This window comes from Amphiura filiformis, chromosome 3 (assembly GCF_039555335.1).
Source record: "Amphiura filiformis chromosome 3, Afil_fr2py, whole genome shotgun sequence".
Taxonomy (NCBI): domain Eukaryota; kingdom Metazoa; phylum Echinodermata; class Ophiuroidea; order Amphilepidida; family Amphiuridae; genus Amphiura; species Amphiura filiformis.
In genome coordinates this window covers 25,128,801-25,149,214 of record NC_092630.1, presented here as the reverse complement: position 1 = coordinate 25,149,214, position 20,414 = coordinate 25,128,801, and the positions used below count along the sequence as shown (strand labels likewise).

Genomic DNA, 20,414 nt, shown 5'->3' with positions numbered 1-20,414 from the left:
GACGAGTACAGGAAGGAAGGAAAGAAACATAAAAAAGGGGGAAAAGCAGACAGAATTAATTTTACAGACATCCTTGAAAGGAAAAGAAGTACTTTATGTAATTGCATGCAATGTTCTCATCCATTACTACAAATTTGGTCAAGTCCTTCTGTTTTCTCCATCTATAAATAATGGGCTATTCCATTTGAAATTCATATGCCCCCCTGTGAAAGACATTACCTTAATCTTCCACACAGGGGGTGTAGATTTCAAACGAAGTCCACATAATAATAACCACGTTGAAATTCACACTACTTGTGTGGAAGATCAAGGTCATGTCTTTCATATTGTTGTTGGGCAGGAAAAACCTCATGTGTGTCATTTGCCCCTGAACATGTTTAAAGCAAAACCTCCTATGTAACTGGTTGGCAGTTATGTTTTAAACATGTTCAGGGGCCACAAACACATAGGAGGTTTTCCTGCCTATAGGGGGTGTATGGATTTCAACTGGAATGGCCCAATTTCCACTTAGAATGGGAAGTAGTCAATACCTTTCTCCTCATAAACAACATACATATTCACCACTAATGGATGTGGTATTCGGGATGTTATTTTGCGTTTCACATTAAGAAAGCTATCGGTCTGTTGCATCTATGTATGATGTTGTTAATGAAGGTGTGTGAAGATTTTGATGTAATGACAGGCATGTGGAAAATGTCAATGAAATAGCGGTTACTGATGAGGAGCTTTAAGAAACAAAGATTGAGCCTGAAGTGCTCTCAAACAAATGTTTAAAAGAGTTCTGTGGGATTGGTGGGGTTTAAACTTTTATGGCATTGTTATCACAAAAAGTGCATTTCCCAGTGCTTTTGCTTTAGGAAGGGCAATTGCCATGCACTTTCTACTTTCAGTTCAAAATCATTACATCCCCTTCCACCTCCCCAGAGAGAGACAGACAGATACCATCAGACAGACAGACATCCACCCAGACAGACATCCAAATTGACATCTACTTCCACTTTCTTCACTTCAATATCATTATATCCATATTCCTCCTCCATAAGAGGGACATAGAAAGACAAGGACTGACAAGACATGGACTTTTGTATAGAACCAGAATCACAATTTTATTGACAATCACGCAAACAAAGCAGATATTAATCAAAAGACAGATTTAAATATTGATGAAAATACAAGATATAAATAACATGTATAGAGAATTTAACATGTAGTCTAAAGACTCATTCTTCAACTCAGTGATGAAACAGAAGTTACAGTATTTTGGACATGTTGCCAGGCGAGAAGGAATCGGTTTAGAGAAAGTGATTATGTTGGGAAAAGTTGAGGGGAAAAGAAGCAGAGGAAGACAGAGACTCAGGTGGACAGATGGGATTATTTCTTTAACCAAAATGTCAATTTACTGCTGTTACACCAAGGCACAAGATCGACATGAGTGGAGAAACTTCATCAGAAAGGTCACAAATACTCAGATATGAGTAGATCGACGACGACGAAAGTTACCTCTCCATAAACGGGAGAGAATTAATATACTGGGGAATTATTAAACATAAAATGTATGAGATATGGATATAGGGGATACCGTAAACAAGTGTTTAGATCATTTAAGGGATCAGATAGCAACGTTTGCACCGTATTTTTTGTGAGACATGAGAGCACATCAGACATATCGAATTGTATTCTTAATACAAGAAATGACCTTCTGATATCAAATAATTTTGAGATATAGTACAAATTTTATGGCAAATTATTAAAAATTTATATTGTTTCTATATTGTTGATATTTAACAGTCCTCGAAGTAAGCTTTATAAATCTACTGATATGTACTTAAAGTGTATGTACCGGGGAGGAAAAGCCGTGCTTCATATGAAAATTTTGGCCTTTCGTATTGAAGATACACATTTTTTCCCAAAAAGACCTAAATATTATAGGTGTGTCTGATGTGCTCTCAGGGCCCACAAAAATACTGTGCAAACGTTGCTATCCGATTCCTTAATGCTCTGCGTGCTAGCCTTGCACTTCAATGGAAAAAGTTGAAGTTTTGAAATATTTTCTCAAAATATCAAGAGCTATCTTAAGAACTACTGAATACTAGGTTTGTTTGTAGTCATTTTAATGCATTTTTCATGCTGATTCCAAATATGGTCATGAAAATTAACATTTCTGAAATTTTTGAATTTTCGAAAAAAATTTGAAACATGTCGTCTGCAGTCGACACCCGCGTGAAGAGAGTTAATCTTTGTATAAAGAAAGTGTTTTCCTGTTTAAAACTCATCCATTTGTTATATGTTATTATATTTTGTGATATTTGTAAATGGCAAGGACGCGGACTTGACATATTTGTGTCTCCTTCATAAAATGTCTTGGTCTAAAATTTGAAACTTATTCTTGATTTCCAATGAAAATATGTCAAGTCAAGTGTTACAATATCAATTCCATATAGCGGATCAGTTACACATAATAATCAGCTTCACAAATTGTTTTGGTCTAAAATTTTAAACTTACACTTGATTTCCAATGAAAATATGTCAAGTCAAGTGTTACAATATCAATTCCATATAACGGATCAGTTACACATAATAATCAGCTTCACAAATTGTTTTGGTCTAAAATTTTAAACTTACACTTGATTTCCAATGAAAATATGTCAAGTCAAGTGTTAAAATATCAGTTTCACATAATTGGATTCACTGTAAATGAATGAATAGCTATTTAAGAAGAACAAAAATAATTTATTTCAAGAGTTATTATGCATTGATATTGAAAATAGTTTTATCAGGACAAAAATGCGCATGAACAAGATAATAAAATGAGAGGGGGCAAGGAGAATATAAAACAATATTGCCCTAAAATATTATTCAATTCAAAGTAGTTTATTCACATGCTTTTCCATCTTACATAGCAACAACAATAATAGAAAATGAATAATAAATAATACAGTATAATAAATTAAATCACAAAACACTTTGTAAGATTGCATTTTAAGCAAGTACACTCAATATGAGTTGGATAATAAACTATAAATACATTTAGACAGGTACACTCAATATGAGTTTAATATAAGTGAAGAATAAATACAAAGAGTAGGTGATTTTGTTTTGCCAAATGAAACATGGCTAAAGCCTAATCCTTTAGTTCTAACTGGCAATCAAAGTCAGATTTTGATATTTGTGCAATTTTAGGGAAAATAGGCAAAAACATGCTTTTTCACATGTTTTCTTACAATTATGGTCACAAAATTCCATTTATAATAAATCTTAATATTTTCTGTTATTTTTTATAATTAATGAAGAAGGAGGCGGCCTATATGCTTCACCCTGGCAGGGCGTAAGACAATGCGAAACACAAATTAATATATGCGAGGATCAGGGACTTATGTTGAGATTGCCAGAGTACCGACTGTGAACTCAGGTTGTACAGTGGTAAAGCTCTGGACCGGTAATCCAGCGACCGGGTTCAATCCCGCTGAGTCCTGATTTTTCTCTCTCAATATTTTCATATGCCAGTTGCTCGAGCCCCAATCACGTCATATTTTATAATTAGTTATGAAAAATTTAGAAAATGTGTGTTTTCTAAAAATTAAACTTGAAAGTAGTGTTTGTACAACTTTATTTTGGCTTGATTGTCACAGCATACGGAAAATCTCATAAAAATGCATGTTTTGGCCCTTATTTCCAAAAAATTTGACAAAATATTAGAATTCAACTGTCATTGCCAGTTAGAACTAACTAAAGGATTAATATTTAGCTATGTTTCATTTGGCAAACTAAACTGTGAAACTGGTTTGCATTTTCCCCCCAAAAGACCTAAAATGTTTGGGGAAAAAATGTGTATCTTCAATACGAAAGGTCAAAATTTTCAAATGATGGACGACTTAAATATCACAAATATGAATTTTTAATAATTTGCCCTAAAATTTGTATTATATTGTGAATTTCAAAAAAATCAAAATGATTTGATATCAGAAGGACAATATTCCTTGTATTCAGAATGCAATTTGATGTGCTCTCATGTCCCCCAAATATATTGTGCAAATATTGTTATCTAATCCCTTAAGGGCTGGGGTATGAACGTTTGGACAGTATTTATTTTGGGACATTAGAGCACATCAGACATATATCAATTGCATTCTGAATACTGAAGAATGTCATTCTGATATCAAATAATTTTGATTTTTGAAATTCGCAATTTAATGCACATTTTATGGCAAATCATTAAAATTGATATTTTTGATATTTAACAGTACTTGAAGTAAACTTTATAAATCTGATGATTTATACTTAAAGTGTATGTAGGTGGGATGAAAAGCCGACAATCAATTGAAAATTTTGACCTTTCTTATTGAAGATATGGATTTTTTCCCAAAAAACACCAAAAAATTTAGGTCTTTTGGGAAAAAAATCCATATCTTCAATATGAAAGGTCAAAATTTTCAATTGACCGTCGGCTTTTCCTCCCTGCTACATACACTTTAAGAATATATTATTAGATTTATATAATTTACTTCGAGGACTGTTATATATCAAAATTTGAAAAATATCAAATTTTTATAATTTGTCATAAAATTTGTATTATATTGTGATTTTCAAAAATGAAAATTATTTGATATCAGAAAGACATGCTTCAGTATTCAGAATGCAATTCGATAGTTCTGAGGTGCTCTCATGTCCCACAAAAAATACTGTCGAAACGCAATAAACGCTCATTTTAGATCCCTTAAGGGAGCGCACCACCATTAAACGCGCCCATTGAAATACACGGTAAAAGTCCTACATTTGTATCTCGTTTTAGCACTTGAATTACGAATTTCAACTATAAAGCTTGGTATCAAATTAAAGCTGATCATATGTAGAATATTATTCTGTTAACGGAATATATTGCTAACCACCGACTTTTTCTGTTATTTTGCCGCAAAGAAAAATTGTGCAAATTTAACCCTAAAAAATTACTCAATTTTGTAAACAGGACGTTGTTCAAATTAGCGCCAGAACTTCAACTCTGAAATAAAATTTTGGGAATTTTTCTCAAATTTGGTCATGTATACACTTGCCGGAAGCAAATAAGCTGAAAATGGGCAAGATTTGACTATACGTTTAGAAAATAAAGCCGCAACAAGCTCAAATAAGCGGTGGACTATTTTAACCGAATTTCACTGGTACATAAATCGTGGAGTGATTTGGTGAATTAAGCGCCCTCTTATAAACGTCACTTGTTATCAAAATCCAATTTTTTACTTTTTAAAGTAAACTAGAGAAGGTTTCTAGTCATTTATAAAATTTCACCTCTCTGCGGCATTCCGTTTGGAAGAAATAACGATCTAAATCTCAGCTCGGAATCACCAAAAGACCCAAATTTCAACACGTTCATCAACATGCTGAGTTTTGCAGAGGTTGGACAGAAAATTGAATGTTTTATGCAAAAAGATACTTTCTAATTTTAATTTTTAGTTGTGAAAAGTACAAAATGTGTGTATTCATGTTTTGAATATCTTCAATATAGGCCTATTTACATAATTATGTCAAAAGACCCCCCCTTCTCTTATTCTGTCTTCAAAACAAGGCCTACTGATATTGGCAATTTAGGCAAAAATATAAGTTTTATACGTTATTCTGATCTGGTATAAATTTATAGCAAAAACGCTCACGGAAGTTGATTTTTCATGCCTTTCTTAACGGCAGAGCCTTGTATTTTTGGGTAAATTTTTAAACAAATGTTCCTAAAATTAATCACAAAAGTTATTTAAAGCATTTGCGAAAGAAATAAAATGATTTATTAAGACTTTCGCCCTTATTTTATGTCTTTTTTGTACTGAAGCGTAAATAGTAACACACCTTGAAAGCCTCTTATAAACGCCACTTGTTATCAAAATCCAATTTTTTACTTTTTAAAGTAAACTAGAGAAGGTTTCTAGTCATTTCAAAATTTCACCTCTCTGCGGCATTCCGTTTGGAAGAAATAACGATCTAAATCTCAGCTCGGAATCACCAAAAGACCCAAATTTCAACACGTTCATCAACATGCTGAGTTTTGCAGAGGTTGGACAGAAAATTGAATGTTTTATGCAAAAAGATACTTTCTAATTTTAATTTTTTAGTTGTGAAAAGTACAAAATGTGTGTATTCATGTTTTGAATATCTTCAATATAGGCCTATTTACATAATTATGTCAAAAGACCCCCCCCCCCCCCTTCTCTTATTCTGTCTTCAAAACAAGGCCTACTGATATTGGCAATTTAGGCAAAAATATAAGTTTTATACGTTATTCTGATCTGGTATAAATTTATAGCAAAAACGCTCACGGAAGTTGATTTTTCATGCCTTTCTTAACGGCAGAGCCTTGTATTTTGGGTAAATTTTTAAACAAATGTTCCTAAAATTAATCACAAAAGTTATTTAAAGCATTTTGCGAAAAGAAATAAAATGATTTATTAAGACTTTCGCCCTTATTCGATGTCTTTTTTTTACTGAAGCGCGTAAATAGTAACACACCTTGAAAGCCTCTTATAAGGGAGCGCACCACCATTAAACACGCCCATTGAAATACACGGTAAAAGGCCTACATTTGGATCTCGTTTTGGCACTTGAATTACGTATTTCAACTATAAAGCTTGGTATCAAATCAAATCGAATATTATTCTGTTAACGGAATATATTGCTAACCACCGACTTTTTTTGTTATTTTGCCGCAAAGAAAAATTGTGCAAATTCAACCCTAAAAATCACTCAATTTTGGAAACCGGACGTTGTTCAAATTGCGCCAGAACTTCAACTCTGAAATAAAATTTTGGGAATTTTTCTCAAATTTGGTCATGTATACACTTGCGGAAGCAAATAAGCTGAAAATGGGCAAGATTTGACTATACGTTTAGAAAATAAAGCCGCAACAAGCTCAAATAAGCGGTGGACTATTTTAACCGAATTTCACTGGTACATAAATCGTGGAGTGATTAGGTGGTGCGCCCTCTTAACCGTCATAATATTAAGGGACTTTCTTAGGCCCCCATGGCACTAAAAAAAAGGTGGAATACAGAACTTATTGTAGGATAAAACATGACAGATTCTGCTCTGCACCTTGATGGGTTTAGAAGTGTAGCAGTGATTTGTTCACTGTGAGTGTTGCCAAAACTTTTCAGCACCAAGGCACGGCGCATTGACTCGCCAGGCCACGATAAAGGATTCTCAAGTAGCCCAAATTTAAAAAAAAAGCGTCTAATACTGAATATTTGGGCAGATTTACCCAACAAACCCATTGTAATTGCAATTTGGAGCTTTAGAGACTCAAAACCTTTATAAATCGGCTAAATTGAAAGAAAAATACATCAAATTACTGCTGGGCCTGCAGTGGCAAAAGTAGCCCAATTTTAGGGAAGAAGTGGCATGCTTTTTTGATCAGAGCGATCACCAAGTAGCCCAATTGTATGCCTAAGGTGCGGCGTTGGCATCACTGGTCGGCATCATTATTCTGTCAAGTATACTTACATTTTCTGGGTCATCATGTTTTGCTGTTGTTATTTTCAAGTTGTTCTATTCTCATCAGGTGTTAAACTGAATTTGCGATAGCTCTATCATTTGCTTGTAACATTGTGTAATGTCTGACAAAGTGACACCAAAAACCAAAAAAATGGCACTTGTATTAAAATATAGGTGTACTGTGCATCAGGGCCAATAGCGTGTTTATACTGAGCACCTTGCATTACCGCACCTTCACCCACATTGTAATCCTCTCACCTTCATTGGGTCTTTTATACTGCGCTGTAAATGCAGGGTTAACAATTCACTACCCACATTTAGTGGGGGTGGGGAGAGCGGAAGTCCAGAAAATAGTTTTTGTGACCTTTAAGGTCAGATTTTGAATGCTCACACTGTATTGTAGTAAGCTAACTTCCGGTGTCACCCGCAAAATCATCACCCAAGCTGTTTCTACTACGACTGTTACCACATATTCACCACTATTAACCACCTCATAGGTGCTTGACGGATTCACTCGCATTACCGCGCATTAACCTTCACCCGATCTGTTTCTGTTGGGGCCGTTACCGCGTATTCCTCGCATCGCCCCAAATTCACTAAAATCACCCGCAACCGTTTGCTCAGTAGAAATACACTTGGGTGTAAATGGAAATACAGGGCCTTATTATTCCACCAAAGTGGTCTTTGAAGAAGAAAAAAGCCCACAAATGCAAATTTTGGCCTTTCGTATTGAAGATACACATTTTTTCCCAAAAAGACCTAAATATTATAGGCGTGTCTGATGTGCTCTCAGGCCCCACAAAAATACTGTGCAAACGTTGCTATCCGATTCCTTAATGCTCTGCGTGCTAGCCTTGCACTTCAATGGAAAAAGTTGAAGTTTTGAATAAATTGCAATAAGGAAATCGTGAACTCGACTTCAAACTTGTTTTTGTTCAGCCTAAATAGTATCCTGCGTTTTTGGACGCAACTAAATGGGACTTGACATATCTTTGTGTTTTTATCCTTTAATCAGGTTGACTGGCCATATAACATTGTGATAACCGAGACATGTCTAATCAAATACAACAAAGTGTTTTCCTTCTTGCTTCAACTGAAACGGACATCCTGGGTGCTCAGAGATATATACTTCCAACTCAAGAGAAGTGGTAAGCTTATGAGTGTGGAGTGTGTGTACATACATTTTGATTATTGCGGTGTTTTTTGAGGAGATGCAATAAGTTTCTCAAGAGTAAGCTTCAGGTTTTGCAAACAGTAATATAGAGCAGCAAAAATAATAAGTGGTGTAAATCATTGGCTTTAAATGATGTAACCTTGAAAAAACCTTGATGATGAATTGTACTTTAATGAGGAGTTACCATGTTTAAGACTGGCTTATAATGAACTGGCTCCGCTGTACCTAAACAAAATGTATGCCAGGAAAGAATCACAGTATAACACAAAGAATTGTAATCATCTGTAGTGATTTAAATTACTTTTACTGGAGTTTTTTGGATTGAATATTTTTGTCTATGTTTGAAATTCCATTTTACCATTCTGTTAAATGTCTGTGCCTGCGTGGTGTGTTGGGAGAGGGGTGTGTTGGTGGAACAGGGACTGCCTTTTTAGGAGAGCTGTCAGCTGCTCTCCTTAAATCTGATATACATGTAGGAGAGTCATTTTAGCTCTCCTTAGTTGACCATTCTTTCACATTCCATTGTAAATGCTCAAAACAGCTCTCCTTAAAAAGGTTCCAGAAGAGCTATTTAATGCGCTCCTGCAAATTCCAAGACTGTCCCTGGTAGAATGAAGGTGTGTTTATGTGCTGGGTGTACATGTGGGAGGGATGTGTCACTCAGTGTGGGATGTGTGTGGGGGTGGTTATGTATGGATTAGATGGTGTTGGTGTGCAGTTGTGTGCATGAGTCAGAATTGATTGAATTAGGTGTTGCGGAATATGAAAATATTTTTATTTCAATTTATTGCATTTTATCTGTATATGATGATGCATGCAGGCAGTTGCCAAGAACCTTGCTTCAAAGTACTGGTCATATAAAAAGAAAAGGATAGCATTTTGTGAAACTGGACAGAAAGTTTTAATAGTGTATTGTGTATTGAGTCACATAGCCAAATGTTGTTAACACTTGGTATTCCTTGCCAATCACCATATGATCAGGTTATGCTTCTGTTACTGCTCATCAACACCCCTTAAAGGGGCCTAAGGAGCAGGTGCATGTAACATGGTGCTTGAACTGCTAAATCTAATCTTGTTGTTGATGGCTTATTTCTTGTAGTGCTGCTCTTCTGACTCTTTAAATTGATTCTCGTCTGTGATTGATGATATGGTTGTGATAAAGAGGTCCAATCTTTTTTTTAATGTATTGGGATATTTCGTTTAAAATCCACACTACCCCTTTGGAAGATTTAGCTTAAGTCTTCCACAGAGGGAGTATAAGTTTTGAATAGAATAGACAATTGGGTAACATCCATTTGAAATACTCACTCCAGTTGTGGAAGATATAGGTAAAGCCATAATACAGAGAGAGTATGGGTTTCAAAATGATTAACCCTGACCAATTACAGCTGAAAAACATACTCCCCCTGTGGAAGATATTTCCAAAATCTTCCACAGGGGAGTGTGGATTTCAACTGGAATAGCCCATTTTTGTCTATGCACTATTCTACTTACCCTTACTGTAGTAGACACAGCAGCTGAAAGGAGTATCCCATCATGCATTGCAGTATATCTGCTTGCTCCATAGCAAATGTATACAAAATAAAAACAATTAAGAGCCGCTTAGAAATTAAGAGCTATTGATAGATTCACAATGGGTGATATTTTTTCAAACAAAAGTCTAAGCTTCCCTGATTTAAGAGAGTAATTGAAAGTTAAAGTGTGGGATTTTGTGTACATTTTCTATGGCACAATCAGTTCTATAATGGTACCGCAAAGCATAATGGGATACTCCTTTCAGCTGCTGTGTGTAGTAGGATAGGGGTGTCATTGAATATATTTGTGCTTATATTTTCACATTTCAGCCACAGTCAGTTATGCAGGCAATTCACCTCAGTTCAGGCAGTTGCAACTATTCAGGTAAGCTGTTGCCACAACCCTTACATAAATTTCAAATTTTATTAGTCAAAATGATTTTTGTCTCGTGTGATAAGGCAAGAGACTATGTAATCACTTTTCCATATGGCTGTAATTGCTAATGCAGGTGGTCGCGAAAGCAGGCGGGACACGTGGTTCGAGAACCGAATTTTCGATGACGCATCTAACAACAAGTCTCGAATTCTTAAGATCTGTTTATGGTTGGTCTTAAGTTTAGTTAAGACTTTTGAGCCTCATAACTGCTCAATTCTTGGTCTAAGGTGTATAAAAGTAACATATTTAGAATGTAAAACACTTGATGAATCCATCTTTAATGTCAGATTAGCTAGAACAATTCTCTTTGCTGATATCAGAACACCAGTAGATGAAATGTTAAGTTCTTTAAATTGGATTAAACTTTCTGATAGATGGTCTAATCACATGATTTTTCTTACCTTTAAATGTATCAAAAATATGTGTCCTGAATATTTATGTAATCAATTTAACTTTGTTCATAATGCTCATGATCACGTTACAAGGAGTCATTCTTCAAACACATTGATCGTGCCTAAATATTATTCTAACAGTGGTAAACGTACATTTATTGTAAGAGCTGCAAACTTATGGAACAATTTGCCACCATCATGTCGTGTAAACCTTGAAACTATGTCTTTGCATCAATTCAAGACAAGCATCATTACTACTGCTGAATTATAATCATTTATTTATATTGTATGTATTTTAAGATTTATATCATTCATGTATTTGAGGTATATTTATTTTCTTTCACACTTATTATTGATGTTTTTGTATAAATTACTAAATATCATGTTATTTTGTATATATTCTGTAAAAATGTTGTATATATATCATTGTATGAGGGCCTGCTTGGAAAGCAGTGCTTGTCACTGAAGTAGTTTAAATCCCTCAATAAAGATTTCACAAATCAAAAAAAAACAAAACAAACCCGACTTGCCTATTACCATCTCCGGTATCAGCCCATCCGAGCATCCCGGGACACTTACAAGTATTCTTTCTTCTTCATTCGCACAATACCAATTTGGACCTGCCTGCCTGTGGAAGCTGTAACATCAACATCAGTCCAGCCTTCCAGTCAGCAGCACTCCCTGCAGTTAGAGCTTTACAGCCTTCTACAGTCCACCAGTTTCTCTAAGCATCTAGAGTTCATTTTACTCGCATGTGACATCTTGTACATATCCTGCACTATTGGCACATCTGCACCTGTGTTTTGATCAGCACATTTCTCCTTGGATAAGCTATCTGCTTTATTTAGGAGCATAAAGACTGAAGACTGAAGATTACAAGCTGATCATAGAATAGTACCTGTACTCTAAAACCTATCTGTACAATATAACAGTGGTAGTACTATGGGGCGGGGGGAGGGGGAATTTTCCCCCTTGAAATATTCCCCTTCTCCCCCAGTTTGCCCTGCCACTCAGGCCATAAGGAAAATGTCAACTTTTTTGCATCAATTTAACACAAAATTGATTGATTTTGGGTCGATCCTTCATGTAATTATTTTGTGTAAGCTAATCCTAACCGTAATCCTAACCCTAACCCTAATCCTAACCCTAAACTAACCCTAACCCTAATTTTGTGTATAATTACATGAAGGAGTAACCTGATTTTCCCCCCACTGAAATTCACGCCCCCCCCCCCCAAAAAAAAAGAAATTTCTGGTGCCACCACTAAATATGACTATTCTTACATGTAGGATTTGTACTCAGAGTCCAAAAGCAATTGCAGACTTCTTTTTGATTTAAATTAAGAATACATTTTCAGAGCAACAACCTGTGTTAGAAATAAAGTTTATTTACCACATTTCTTCCTGTAAGTTCTTCATGTACTAAAATGATATAAAAACATTCCATGCCTGTGCCAATATGCAAAAGGAAATTACATTTTATGCCATTTTCCTCCAAGCTTATTTTTCGATACCATTGGGATTTAAGAACACAATGCCTTGAACTAAATAAATGTATTCCAGTGGCGTGTGTTCACCTTAGTTTTTATACTTTCAACATTACCACTTAATAAACTCATTTCCTATATACAGTAATACATCCTTTAAATATATTCCAACTTTAACTCTCTTCACATGACATATTTCAAAAAAAAAATTTAAAATTCAAAATTTTAGAAATGTAAATTTTATGACAATATTTGGAATCAGCATGAAAATTGCATTAAAATGAGTACAAACAAGCCTAGTATTGGTTCAGTAGTTCTTAAGATATATCTGATATTTTGAGAAAATATTTCAAAACTTGAACTTTTTCGTTGATGTTGAGCATGGCTAGCACGCAGAGCATTAAACAACATGATGATGATACTATTACATCCTCATCTGTGCCATTGACTCTCACTCTGTAAGCCAGCCAACCACCAGGCAACAAGGGAAGCGACGCAAAGTGTCAATTATAATCTCGCCCATCATCGCTTCTAACATTCCACCATGTTAGCATCGCTTGTCGTCGATGTCATCGTCATCGACGTCGGTTTAAGTGTAATCAGCGCATTGATCAATTGATAGCGTCTGGTTTGCTCGCTTAGCTATGTGCCAAGATTGCTGCTAGCTATCACTATATAGCTACTCAATGTCTAGATTACATCAATGTTGTCACTGTCAAGAACAGAGCAATACATACCTAGCAGTTTAAGTGCTAATGTTGGGTACACATGGTGCGGTGTTAAATTTTACAAAATATTTAACACATTTGGGAATAGTTTGAATTTTTTATGTGTTCAAAAATGCATAAATATTAGGCCAGATAATGGTGTATTTATTGATTCATTCCTTGCTTTTTGTCTGCCTCTTTTGGAGTAATTTGTATGGGGTGTTTTTCAAAGATTTTTTAAGGTACATTGTAGGCAACAACCTTTTTACAACGGGTAGTACCATGTACGGTGGCTATATTTTAAAGGAGAATTCTCTGATTTTATCACTTTCTGTTTTCTCCTTGATTGAATGACCTGAACATCAACTCCCTGTCTTGTTGGTTTTTTTTGCAGCTTATTTGATTTGATTTGTGCATGCAAATTCTGTTATAGAATCTGTTTATTCCGTATGCTTAAGGGGTGGGGTATGAACGTTTGGACAGTATTTATTGTGGGACATTATTAGAGCACATCAGACATATCGAATTGCATTCTGAATATGAAGAATGTCCTTCTGATATCAAATTATTTTGATTTTTGAAATTCGCAATGTAATACACATTTTATGGCAAATGATTAAAAATCCATATCTTCAATGTGAAAGGTCAAAATTTTCAATTGATCGTCGGCTTTTCCTCCCAGCTACATACACTTTAAGAATATATCATTAGATTTATAAAATTTACTTGAGGACTGTTATATATCAAAAATGTGAAAAATATCAAATTTTAATAATTTGTCATAAAATTTTGACCTTTCGTATTGAAGATATGGATTTTTTTCCCAAATCATTTTTACAAAAATAGGTCTTTTTTTATTATTATTATTATTATTATTATTATTATTATTATTATTAACGGCATTTATAAAGCGCCTTTACTAAAGGACAAAGCACTGTACAAAACAAAACAACCTTAAGAAATACAATTTAAAACAATCAAAACCTTAAAAATACACACATAGCATAATTAAAGAAACATTTAAAAACATGATACATGTACAAGCAATGATTACCATCCTAAAATAAATACCAAAATGAAAACAGAAACCTTATATAATGTACAGAAGTAAAAAAACTATTATGACACATAACTGAGTGATATACGCTAAAAACCATTTCTAAAAAGGCAAAAACACAAAAAACACTATAAAATATCAGCAAGGAGGCGGTGAATTACTTAGATGGATATAAGTAAGTTTTGAGTTGATTTTTAAAAACATACACAGAGTTACATTTACGCAATGATGTTGGGATAGAGTTCCATAGTCTGGGTGCAGCTACCCGAAAAGCATTGTCGCTATAGGTGCGACGATTGCGTGGAACTTGGAGGAGGTGTTTATTTTCAGACCGGAGATTTGTTCTGATAGGTGAGTGTTAGTGAGGTATGAAGGGCCGAGTCCATTGAGGCACTTAAAAGTGAGTAACAACACCTAGTAAACAACTCGTTTCTCAACGGGAAGCCAATGGAGTCTGTCTAATAGAGGCGCTGAAGGATGGTATCTATCAGTCCTGAAGACAATTCTCGCAGCACAATTTTGAAGTTGCTGAAGCTTTTTCCTGTCCTTCGAAGAAATACCGAACATAAGAGAATTTGCGTAATCGAGTCTAGACAAAATAAGTGTGCGTACGAGGTGGTGACAGCTGTCAATGGTGATGAAGCGGCGAATACGGTACACATTCCTGAGATGGAAATTCACAGATTTAATGGTAGCTTTTACATGGTCCGTTATAGACATGGTGGCGTCAAACGTGACACCTAGGTTTTTGATTTTGTCAGAGCGTAATATACGGGTATCACCAATTTCCAAATAGATGTCTTCAACTAACATCATGTTATATGGCAACGCCGCGATAAAAAATTCTGATTTATCATCATTAAGTTTCAACTTGTTACGAGACATCCAGTCACTTATTTCTTTGATACACGATGCTAACTTCGCCACAACTCTCACTCTATCCCCATCAACCTTCGGGTCAAATGTTAAATAAAGTTGTATGTCGTCAGCATACATGTGGTAACTAATGTCATGTTTACTAATAATAGCACCAATTTCATAAGTATACAGAACAAAAAGAACAACGGGCCGATGACCGAACCCTGTGGAAGACCATAGCTGAGGCTTTGTACCGCAGATGAACCATCTCCAATACACACACAAAAAGAACGGTTGCTGAGGTATGAGTTAATCCACTTCAAGGCAGAACCAGTTATTCTGAAAGTGGTCTTTTTGGGAAAAAAATCTATATCTTCAATATAAAAGGTCAAAATTTTCAATTGATCGTCGGCTTTTCCTCCCAGCTACATACACTTTAAGAATATATCATTAGATTTATAAAATTTACTTGAGGACTGTTATATATCAAAAAGGTGAAAATATCAAATTTTAATAATTTGTCATAAAATTTGTATTATATCGTGAATTTCAAAAAATGAAAATTATTTGTTATCAGAAAGACATTCTTCGTATTCTGAATGCAATTCGATATATCTGATGTGCTCTCATGTCCCACAAAAAATACTGTTGAAACGCTCCAAACGCTCATTCCAGTTCCCTTAAGGTAATGGCGGAATTAAAAAAATTAGTGAGTTAGGGATGTGTGCTCTCAAGCTATATTATATACATGAAGCTACTCAATATTTAGATTACATCATACGATGGGGTGTAACATTTAAAAAAATATTAACAAATTTGGCGAATAGTTTTTAAATTTTTGCGAAAGAAAGATCCTTAACATGGGTATAAATCTGTCTTAAAGGTTCAGGTCTATTATAATGACATTAATGCTAATTCAATACTCTCTATTTTTGGTTGCTTTGTTTTTACTGTTCTTTGGGTATTAAGAATTTTTGCGAAAGAAACCTTTAAGAGTTGCTTTAATGTTGTAACTATAACAATAAAGCATGCAGGCAGTACCAATTGTCAGCCATCCCCAGGTACGCAAATTAGGTACTTCATTTGCAGATGTGATGCGATCAAGCAAAATCAGTTTGAAGTGGGGCATATTTCAATTCTCAGTTTTCTACATGATTTTATATAGCATGTGCAAAACTACATTTTGTAGAAAACCCCATTGAAATTGAACATTTATTTCTAAAGGTATGAACAGTTGAAGTGTTTCCAAAATAATGGGCAATAAAAGAAATTATTTCTTTTGTTTGGCTGTATCTGATAATCAATATTTCCAACTTTAGATTGATTTTGCTTAACATCACATACACTTCTAGTGCCCGTTTCTATTCATCGTTATGTATTCTTCTCCCGTGCATTATTTTTGCGAACTACCCTTCATAGCCCAAATTATATAAACCTGCACGCTAAACAATGCATTATCTAAAACCCATACGCTAAACAATAGATTCTAGATAATACGTGCACGCTCAAATACTAGAAATACTACTTTCACATAACTATATAGTAGAGTTAGGTGGCGCTTTCGACACAGAGGTCACATAACTATATAATTGTCTGTTCGGTATATATACCATCAAAAAAGTACGAATATACATTCTGTGGTGTTAAAATGGTATAGTTACAAACGGTGTTCTATTTTGCAAATATCATTGTCATAAATTATGATAAATGACCTCAAATAAATCAAACATCAAATGAGAATAATCGAGCTTCTATTAATTAAAAAGGGCCAAAAACAGGTGGATCATAATTATACAAGATGACACCATTGCAAAAAATTCAGCATTTTATAAATGAAATACATGTAGGCCTATATCTAAAATAACATGGCCGGGCCCGGGAAAAACACACTAGCGCATAATATCATGATCATGCTTTATAATACTGAACAAATTGTAAAATCCCAATGTCATGTGTTTTAATATAAGTAGATTTTTGAAAGTTCAAATTATAGAGCTATAAAGTCCAGTTGATATGTTTTTTTTCTCATCTCAATTCACCGTAGTACTAGTCGGACATCTAAATTGATCGTTTCCAGGTGAACTGGTTCAGTGCTCTCTGTGTTCGAAACCACAATATTAAATGATCACAACATAAAGTCAATTGGTTACAAACCATGCGTGAATAAGTTACTAAAGTATGACGCAATCGATACCATTGAACAAAATATTTTTTCATTATAGATTTTTGAAAGTCTATTTTATTTTTCATTTGAGCATAATCTAGCAGTTGATGTTATTGTTGCAAACTGTGCGCACAGTAATAAAACAATAATTTGTTTAAAATATTTTGTTTTTCTGATGACTTGCAGTTAATGTAAGATTTCTATTTGTGTGGCTATAGTGTAAATGATGATGACGGCGGACGATGATGATGATGATGATGGTGATGATGATGGTGATAATGATGATGGTTTAGATGACGATGATGATGATGATGATGATGTTGTTTTTTTGTTGTTGTTGTTGTTGTTGTTGTTGTTGTTGTTGTTGTTGTTGTTGTTGTTGTTGATGATGATGATGATGATGATGATGATGATGATGATGATGATGATGATGATGATGATGATGATGATGATGATGATGATGATGATGGATAATACAACTGATGTCAGATGATTATTAGAGTCGTGATGGTGACGATGATGGCAGTGATGAGGATTTAATTTAGTATGAAATTCTCAACCCCCCTCCCGCACCCACCAGTCAATGTTGTTTTGATACTGAGACAGGAACGGACAATTGGTCTAGTATTGGCTCCAACATTGCTTAGGGGGGGGGCAAGCAATATGAAACATTAATGTTTGCCACTCATGTTACTTGTAATGTTTAAACAAAGAGCACGTTTCTATGGTATCACTCACAGCATGGAAATAGTAGACATGCTCACATTTTCGGCAAGCCCCACGTGTCAAGGCCAAGTCGACTTTTACAATGTTTATTGAAGAGATAAGATATGCATAATCTTAGTTTGCGAGAAGATAAGAGGTCAAAGCGTTTCCATGTTAAAATAGAATTACATGCTAGGCATGTTTGTTCCTCTTTGTCGTTTGTGTATTAATTATCATCATCATCATCGTCATCGTCATCGTCATCATCATCATCATCATCATCATCATCATCATCATCATCATCATCGTCATCATTATCATCATCATCGTCGTTGTCGTCGTCGTCGTCGTCATCATCATCATCATATCATCATCATCATCACCATCATCATTACCTGACTACTAGCCACAACTGAAACCCATAGCAAGGAAAATAAAATATCAATTTTGCTGCAAACCCTCAGAGAAAATTAATATACAAATATTTAAAATCGTGTTTTATTACAACGTATCTAATAGTAATAGGAATTTACACACAACCATGACAACTGCTAAATTAAGCTGAAATGAAGAAAACATAGACTATAAAAAAGTCTAAAATGAAAATAAATGTTGTTATTGATAGTTAACTTATACAGGGATTGATTTTCTTTACCAGTTAAATTTTACCTAGCTGGTCAATGACCTGACGGTGTTTTTAAAATGTAAGATATTTTCCCTAATATTAAAACTAATATAATGAATGCAGCAATTAATATTGCCTATTGTTTTAATACACTCAAAGTGTATGACGGATAATGTACTGCGTGCAAATGCATTCGTCAAGATAATTGCACTTGCCGCCGTGGAGTTATTGCATTTAGCTCTCGAGCCTATCGGCTCTCGAGCTAAATGCAATAACTCCACGGCGCGTGCAATTATCTTGACGAATGCATTGCACTCAGTTCATTATCCTTATCATAATTGTTTTTTTACTTCATAGAAGTACAACAGCCCACCTGTATTCTTTGATTACAAATGATAAGTATCACCAAATTCCAGATTCTTTGTATATTTTCCTTCCATTTTTGTTGATGTTACAGGCATGAAATGCAGCATTTTGTGAGTGTTATGCAGGGCTATGTAGTCAACCAAGTCATCTATGTCACCTGGGGAGAATTCCAGCAGGAACTCAAAACAAATGTAAGTTGGGTTCATTTATACGCTTACTTGATTAATTGATTGATTGATTGGCTGATTGATTTATTTATTAATTGGTTGGTTGATTGATTGATTGATTGATTGATTGATTGATTGACTATTTAATTTAATTTTGTTTGTTAATTTAATCTGCCTGCCTTGTCATGCATTGTGATGTGAACATTGTATATGCAAGGCTATTATTTTATGTTATGTTTATTTGTTTGTGTCATTGTTGGGCAGAATTTGTAAAGCATTCACTGTAGAATAGCCATTCAAAGACTTTCCTAAGAGTAAATGTTTGTATTAGATTATGGTCATTCGCTAAAGCCTTTTTTTAAATAAAATTTTACATGATGTTGTGCACTGCAATATATATTCTGTTAAAGATTTAATCAACATTGAATACAGTTCTTTTGGCATTGTACTTTACTTGGGCTAAAAATAGCTTTTTATTTCAAAGCATATTATAAGAGTTATGTTTTTTCAGGCACACATGCTGTAATATTGTGACGCTTTCAGTGAGGTTAGGGTTAATTAATTATTTAGCATCACCTTAACCCCTCCACGCGTGTGTCGACAGCAGACGACAAGTTTCAAATTTTTATTAAAATTCAAAAATTTCAGAATTGTAAATTTTCATGACCAAATTTGGAATCAGCATGAAATATGCATTAAAATGAGTACAAACAAGCCTAGTATTGGTTCAGTGGTTCGTAAGATAGCTCTTAATATTTTGAGAAAATATCTTAAAACTTGGGGAGTTTTTATATTGAAGCCTATGGCTTGTATGCAGAGCATTAAGTCGTGTGGGATTACTTTTTAGCAGCATTTCAAGATGTGAGTACAACTGACAAGTGGCTCAACATATGCTTCCTCGATATTAAATTTCAAAGAAAACATGTCAACTACCACAATTAGGATAAATTGGTTACCTCATGGATTCCTGGTAGAATTGTAACTTGATGTGTGGAAGAACTATTCAAAATTTCAGGATGTTTATAATGAACATAAATAGAGCCGCCGTTTCGGGGTGAAACTAAAATAAGACAACTCTACGAGTCATGAATATTCATGAAGTCAGTGGGCAATTGGGTATTATTAGGAAGACTTTTAGAATATCCTTGATTATAAATTTTGAAAGTCAAGTGATAATCATGCAACCATATAGGGAGACACTTTATTCCCTAAATGCATTTCATGATAAAGTACCACCAACTTCCTTTCAGATATCCTGGTCATGTTTTTCCAATATAAGGCTAGAATATATCTTTG

At 34.5% G+C, this 20,414-nt stretch overlaps 1 protein-coding gene across 1 annotated transcript in view; it reads left to right on the top strand.

Moving 5' to 3' along the window:
* LOC140148268 (gamma-tubulin complex component 6-like) overlaps positions 1-20,414 on the top strand; it is a 95,767-nt gene that overhangs the window by 65,650 nt on the left and 9,703 nt on the right. The window contains exons 25-27 of the mRNA XM_072170163.1: positions 8,483-8,615; positions 10,486-10,540; positions 19,043-19,142. Coding sequence (XP_072026264.1) covers positions 8,483-8,615; positions 10,486-10,540; positions 19,043-19,142 — 288 coding nt within the window. The remainder of the gene's footprint in view (positions 1-8,482; positions 8,616-10,485; positions 10,541-19,042; positions 19,143-20,414) is intronic.